We start from the raw sequence: 7,612 nt of genomic DNA, 5'->3' as shown, positions 1-7,612 counted from the left end.
GCGCCAGGCAGCGCCGCCGCCGCCGCTGCGGGCGGCCTCATGGTCACCGTCTCACCCCCTCCAACTCCCAGCGCTTGAGCTGCAGCAGCAGTTGCAACAGCTGCAGCTGTTGTTGTTAGCACATGAAGCTGGCAAGTCGGGAGCTGAGCCGGCAGGTCAGGTCCTCCCACCTGCCGTACCTAAACCCGCCGGCGTCGTGGCCGGTGCCGTGGAGTCTCCGCCAAGCGGGGCCGGCCTACCTGTCACGGAGGCCAAGAGCGCAGCCAGAAGCGGTGGCGGCGGCGGCACGGCTGCTGCTACTGCTGCGGCAGCGGCGGCGGCGGCGCTGCCTGGCGCCCTGAGCTCGTCGGCATCATCGATGGAGGCGGCATTGCGAGCCGCTTTGCTGGGGCCCTCCCTGGAGACCGAGGCTGCGGCTGTAGCGGCGGCGGCGGCGGCGACAATGGGCTCCCAGCGGGTGTCGTTCAGCAGAAGTAGCATCGACTCGAGCGGCGGCGGCGGCGGCGGCGGCATCCTTTGCCCCCCGGAGCGGCTGCCTTGCGCCGCCGCGTCGCCGCCGCATCCGCCGTCGTTTTCAGAGCAGCAGCCGCAGCAGCATCGTGTGGCTTTGCCTCCCTGTGTACCGCCCCTGCCGGGTTGGGCCCGCATTGGCGGCAACTGCGGTGCGAGGGCTGTAGCTGGTCCCACCACAACAACAAGTGTGCTTGCAGCAATAGCTGCGGCAGCAGGCAGAGCTACAGCTACTGCTACTGCTGATAGTGGCATCACCGCAGCTGCAGCGCCTGGCGCAATGACTGCTACAGCCCGCAGCTCCCAGGCCCAAGACACAGCAGCGGTTGAGGATGTGGTGGCCGCTGTGCAGGCGCCGAAAGGCGCCGCAGGCGTTCCACCCCCACCACCGCCGCCGCCGCCGCCGCCGCCACCGCCAGGCAATTGCAGCGGCAGTAAGCGGGATGCGGCCACTGCCCTGCAGGGCCCAGCAGACACGAAAACCCCTGACGCCTACGACGACGACGACGGCGACGACGTCAACCGAGGCGGCGCTGGCGCTGGCGCTGTGGAGGGAGGCTGGCTAGGTGCCAGCGGCGACGTCATTCACCGCCGCTTCCGGTCATCCGTCTACCCTCCTCCCCCGCCTCCCCCTCCCCCTCCCCCTCCCCCCCTTGATGGCTCCTCCGCCAGCTCCATGGCGCCAACAGGTCGTCAGGCGGCGGCCACTGAGCCACCGCGTCAGGAAGCCAACAAAAATAACAACAATAACGTCACCACCACCACCACCACCGCCAACAACAGCAACAACAACAAAAGCAGCAGCAGCTGCAGCAAGAAAGCTCCTTCACAGTTGAACTCGATGGGAGGTCCAGGAGGGGATGACCTACCGCGATCTGGATCTGGATCTGGATTTGGATCTGGCGGAGGGGACGGTGGGGGAGGGGGAGGAGACGCCCCGGGGGGGGACATCTTCAGCCGCGAGGGCAGGTCTCGGGGCTCGGAGGGAAAGGAGGCGGAAAAGGGGTTGCTGTGCGCGGGGCGGATGGGGCCGCAGGGCACGGGGCAAGCAGGGCACGGACCTGGGGCGGCAGCGGCAGCGGCAGCGGGGCCCGTGGGGCCGTCGGCCTTCAGATGGCCTCCGCTCGTACCGCCGCTGCCGCTGCCGCTGTCCATGCCTACGCCGCCGCCGGGAGGGCGCGCGTCCTCATTGCTCGCGGGCTCTGCGGGAGTGCAGATGGCGGCCGCGATGGGCTTCGGTGCGCAGCCTCCAGGGGCCCTGTACGCACATCACTTACACCAGCAGCAGCAGCAGCAGCAACAACTTCAACAACAACAGTTTTTGATGCAAGTGCGGCGCCGCGAGACGTGGGAAAATGACAAGCAGCCGCAGCAGCCACCAGGGGGGCCCCAGCCGGTAGTGCTGACGCGATCATCTCCACAGCACCAGCGCCACCAACAGCAGCACCAGCAGCACCAGCAGTGGGAGCCAACGGCACTACCTCCACCACCACAAAACACCATCACGGGAAGTGGGGCCCAAGTTCAGGTTCAGCAGCACCAGGAGCACCTGCACCAACATCAGCACCACCACCATCAACAGCACCGCCAGCAGCCGCCGCAGGATCCCAACCCGCGCTGTCCCCGGGTTGCCCCTCCGGCGCCAACGGGGCCCGGTTCAGCCGCCTCCGTAGCTCCGGGCAGCAGCGGCAGCGGCAGCAGCGCTGCACGGGCGCAGCTGGAGTCCCTCTTGGCCTCGGGCGCGGTGGCACTTCCCCTGGCTCTCCTCGCTGCGCAGCAACATCTGCTACAACAGCAGCAGCAGCAACGGCAGCAGCAGCTGACGCAGGGCTGTCATGGCAGTGCGGATAGCGGTGTGTTTGGGTTACCGGCGACTAGGACAGACACCTGCAGCTATGGGGGGCCCGCCAAGCGGTGCAAGCGAGCACGAAGGCAGTCACAGCCGCAATCGCAGTTGCAGCCGCAGCCAGGCGCGCTGCACGTGCAGACCGCCGCCGCCGCCGCCGCCGCGACCGCGGCGGCCGCCGCCCTCGTAGCCCCGCCTCCCGCCAGGGCAATGGCCGGATGCGGTGGCCAGGCCGCGATGACAGCGGCAGGGGGGGCGGTGGCAAGAGGGGCAGCGGCAGCGGCTCCCGCCGGTGCGGAGGGTTCCCCTGCCGGGGCTGACGGGGCAAATACTTCTCCACTGCGGGCGCAACAGCAACGGCAACAGCTTCAGATGCTGCTGCTGCTTTCCCAGCACCAACAACAGCTACAACGGCACGACTTGGGCATCGGCTTGCAGCAGCACCAGCAGCACCAGCCGCGGGTTGATGCGGCGGCAAGTGCGGGGACGGGGGCTGGGACCGAGAGCTGACGTGGCGGCTCTGGTGGCCGCGAAGAGGGCTCCGTGTGGATTTGGCGGCGGTGAGTGTGGGAACCCCCGGGCGCTGCAGCAGCCCCGGATGGTGAAGCCCCGGCTGCAGAAGCAACCGCCGGAGTGGACGGCGGCGGTGGCGGCGGCGGCAGCTGCAGCTCTGCAGTACGGGAGCCGCGCGGGGGGCAGTCCTCCGTCAGTGCTTAGATAGCTGGGGTTGGCGGGTCGCGATCATGACGTTCTCCGGCGCAAGTGGCTGGCGAAATTTGTTTCGAAGTTCTTCTGCGTAAACGGGATGGGGATGGGGATGGGAATGGGGATGGATAACTGCGCTGCGAGTGCTGCTATATGCGTGTGTATGTGTGTGTGTGTGTGTAAATAGTTGGTGTTGGAGGATAGGGGCAGGTGCGGCGTATGTCGGAACGCAGGCGTGCTGATAGGTGTGCTGCCGTTGCGAGCGAGCAGTGGATCAATGAACGTGCGGGCGTGTGTGCGTATGTATGTACGCGTGTACGTGTGTATGTGTGTATCTGTTATTGCTGTTATTGTTACAGCGGGCTGTATGTATGTCTGCGCGGACGAGGCCACAATGCAGCAGGGGGTGGGTGAGGACGGTAAGCGAGGAGGAGGGGAGTTGAGGGAAATGGGGTCGCGGGAAGGCGCCTGGGCGGCATGTCTGTCTGTCTGTCTGTCTGTCCTTGAGCTGTTCCGCTTCCGCACCGCAGCGCCGTGTCAGGCCCCTGGCTCTACCCGCACGGGCGGAGCGAGTACGTGCGGGTACAGCTTCAACAGAATATTTTGAGGAATCGCCGGAGGGGTCCGCCGACAGTCTGTGTAGCTGTGCCTTGGACCCCCCTACGGAGATTAATTTGCATCATCGCATCATGTGTTGGCGCCACCTCTTATGCACTGCTGCTGCTGAGGAGGAGGAGGAGGAGGAAGAGGAGGCGGAGGAGGAGGAACGCCACCTGTCGCATCTTAAGAACGATAAATGTATATGTGTGTACGGACAAGAGGAGTTATTCGCGCATTGACCTGAAAGCTAGGAGCCATGCGGCCGTACGAGCTATTTGCGTACATGACTTTTCAGCCATTCGTACATGGCTAAGGAGGAAGAGTGAGCTGTGTGCTCGCTGGAATGTTCGAGCAGAATGAACTTTTTTTACCGAATTTATTACTTTGTTGACAGGTGGGGTATTTGAGAGTGTGCACCCAAGGGGTGGCAGCCCGCAGTGGCGAGGATAAGTCCGGAATTTGTTACAATCCCTACCAATAGCTAGCTTTTTAGTAGGGAACCCCGGGGTGCTGCCTGGCTAGCAGGATTACCCCGGGGGGGGGGTAGTGGTGAGGTGGTGAGAGGCTTGAAACGGCCAAACACACACCACCTCTCCATTGCGCATTGAGTGGTAAGTGGGGGCCCGGGGGACTCTGAAGCCATGGAGTGGTGGGGAGGGTATGGGGTCGTAGAGAATGTTGTTGCGGAAGATATATATACAACTCTTCATGGCATGGCAAGGTACTGCATGGTGGATATCCCTCTGATATGTCTTGTGCTGCGGTATGCATCATCGTGTGCGATCTGTGTTGTTGCTGCAGCAGGAGGAATGAGAGGAGTGACTGCCGGTGTATATGTGAGTGTTGTGTGTGGGGGAGGAGAAAGATAATTGGCGCCACCATTATCATCATCATCATCATCATCATCATCGGCATCATTATCTGGCGGGGATGCTACTTTGTTGTTGTGGCGGCGTGTGTGGGGTTGCGCCTGGAGAGGGTACGATGGGTGATGATGGCGGTTGGTGGTTGGTGGTACGGTAAACAAGTTCTGCCGTCACATTGAGGCAGCAGCGCCGCTTAACTAACCAACTAACAACGAACTTGATGAATGACATTCATGGATCCAATCTTGGAGACGACTTCTTTTCTTTACTGAAGGTCATCGGTGTGTGGAGCTGTCGAGTGCGGCAGCTCTTTAGTGATGTACTTCCATCGCTACCAGGGCCGCCGGTGGTGAGCTGGTGGTGTCGCATTCCGATATATGCGGTATCAGAGTCCACGTGTGTGTGTGTATATTGGCTGTTGCAGGTAGAAGGACTTCCCACGGGGTTTTGCTACATCTATTGTTGTGCACATCCTCTCGCCGTGTGAGTAAGAACGTGAGTTGGCTGCTGGCAGGGACGTCCGGAGCATTTCTCCCCCCACACACCACCACCACCACCACCATGTCAAGAGGGGGGTGTCGGGTTTCTGGCAGTGTGCGATATTCTCGGCGGCGGCGGAGTGACCTATAATGCTATTGTGATTGTGTTAGTAGTAGGTGGTAGTGGTAGTGGTAGTGGTGCTGGAGTTGGTGATGGCGAGGGACCATGAATCACCATCATCATCATCATCATCATCATCATCAGCAGCAGCAGCTGCAGCAGCAGCAATAATCAAGTCTGGTGTAGATGGTTGGGGCTGGATGTGAGGGTGTGCTGGGGGGGGGAATTGCACAGCGGTGATACCCCAGCTTACGGCCCGGCCCCCGGCCTCCGGCCCTCCCATATCCGCCATATACCGGCGTCAGGGCGGGTTCAAATGGTCTGGGCCATAGCTGGTAGGTAGATAGTTAGATAAATAGATAGATAGACTGGCAGATAGATAAGATAAGCTAATCGGTATTCGCTTTGAAGCGGTGCGGGGGGCAAGTCGGCCCGGTGTAGGGACACTGGGCAGGTAGCGTATGTGTGCACAGCTGAGGCCTGCATTGGGGCCGGGCCGCACCTTTTCGCCGGGCCAATTTTAATCCGATTCTCAATTACTGAGTTACAGAACTGGGTTCTGCCTCCAAAGTGGAGGTCCACACATTTGTGCGGTGTCATGCTCTGCGCATGCTGCTCATACTTCTCATCGATGATTTGGGGTCCACCAGTTGAATGCATAACTAATCGGAGGCCTGGTGGGTCCTTTGTGTCGCTGTGGGGCCGTCACCCGCACATCGCCGAGATAGGACGCAGGCGCCCCGGGGGCCCTCGGCGGTGCATGAGCCGCGACCCTTTCGGGGACCAGGAGCCTGTGTGCGTCGCAACCGTTGAAATTCTGCTGTGCGACGCAATAATCCCGCTGTCGTCGTTTCCACTTCCACTGCTGTGCCGGTATGCCAGAGGGGAGTCTCACTGGTGCAGTGGCTCAGTTTGCCGAAAGGGGGAAAGTATCCGCCAGCTGCCTTCACTCCCTTTGCTTGCTCGGCGTCCATCCTAATTTCTTGTCCCGTCTTGTCTGAGGGCACCGTGCCTTTATTATTAGCTTTACATGCGAGGTGCTTTACGGCGAGCGTCTTAATTTTGTAAGACTATCTTGTTGAGATCAAGAGGTGGGTTGTGTTCACGTTCACGTATGTTTGTGAAATGGTAATTTACCCTCCGATTGCAAATATCGTGGACCAGGATGCCAAGTAATTAAGATAAACTCTGGTGTAACAGCTATTTAAGCCCGATCCGTACCCAAGCCACAAGGAGATAGGCGGAATAACGACTGGCATGATTTGAAGCCCCGGTGACCAAGATTTCTGCCACGCGCCCTTGGCTCAACGATACCTATACCCAAAATCGCGCTGACGCGCAGGTGCAAAGGATGAAAAGTCGCATACCATGGGGGATTTACAAACTGCTCGGTGCACAAGCACGAATTACTGAGCACCTTAGGTTAAAGCACACCAATACCCGGAACATTTGTTAGGGCAGCATACACAAATAGCCTTGATGGAACCCATGCAGATTTGTTAGTATGATGGACAAGGTAGTGTGGTCAAGCAGGAAGGATGGACGAAGGTGCAGGCTGACTTTTAACGACCTGGCATCTGTAAGCGAGCAGCGAATGCAACTTAAAGGCCGTGGTTATAATGAAGCAGGCCGGCACAAAATTCCCCTGAGTGTAAATTGTGCGGCGAACATGTGCGGTGCACAGTAGACGCCGCCAAAGCCACAGACCACAAGCAAATCCGGGGGAGCAATCTCAATACCAGCTCAGATCCTTTCCAAGCGTGATGAATCAGAGTTGGGGTAGGGACCTCTTAAAGACGTAACAAGGTATAGGGGGCGGCGCCCCTTTCACCGATATCGGTGTGTCCACCACTCATCATATCATCAAAACCGGCTTTCGCCTGGAAGGATACCTTTCATCGGACTTGCAACCTATTTGTACCTTTGCAAAGGCGGCCGTTCGTACGGGTTCCGGTGCCGGCTCAAATATCATGGTTTCGTCCTGGTATTTTACAAGGCAGAGCCTTGATAACCGTTGGCCCGGTGAGCCGAGAGCCGCCTTAGCGGCGTTACAGAGCCACTACGTTTCTTTATCAAATCTCTTTCAACCATGCCTAAAGTACTTAATGCACTTTTCGCTGTATGCAGAACAGGGGAGCGATTTAAGCGGACAACTATGGCGATCGATCGATTATTTATGCGTCCCACCTGTACACATGCGATTGTGTACAGGTGGGACACATAAATAGTGCGACGTCGACGATTTTCACTTTCGGTGGGGACAGTAACGGTACTTCGTGGTTTTCGTAATTTACTCTGCCGAGGCAACGTTATGATATCAATCGAGTCCTTCACAATGATTCACCACTCGTGGACAGGGTCAGGGTTGGGTTGTGAGCAACTTGTCCCGCAATGTTGATGTTGTTACAGGGTGGTTAAGCTTCACCAGTGGCCTCCTTCCCGAGGCAATTCCCTGCTCTCCCCTGCTAGAGGGGCACCCTAAGCA

The 7,612-nt window shown here is 59.5% G+C and overlaps 1 protein-coding gene across 1 annotated transcript in view; it reads left to right on the top strand.

Annotated features, from left to right (window-relative positions):
* The window catches only part of VOLCADRAFT_120555 (uncharacterized protein), a gene marked incomplete at its 3' end in the record, with an annotated part of 26,758 nt that extends 23,892 nt beyond the window's left edge, over positions 1 to 2,866 (top strand). Inside the window, exon 35 of the mRNA XM_002948049.1 lies at positions 72 to 2,866. Within this exon, the coding sequence (XP_002948095.1) occupies positions 72 to 2,866 (2,795 nt within the window). The remainder of the gene's footprint in view (positions 1 to 71) is intronic.
* Between the last annotated feature and the right edge of the window lie 4,746 nt (positions 2,867 to 7,612).

The sequence above is a fragment of the Volvox carteri genome, assembly GCF_000143455.1.
Source record: "Volvox carteri f. nagariensis unplaced genomic scaffold VOLCAscaffold_8, whole genome shotgun sequence".
In the NCBI taxonomy this organism is placed as follows: Eukaryota; Viridiplantae; Chlorophyta; class Chlorophyceae; order Chlamydomonadales; family Volvocaceae; genus Volvox; species Volvox carteri.
The sequence above is the reverse complement of the archived record's forward strand: the minus strand, read 5'-3'. Positions and strand labels throughout refer to the sequence as shown.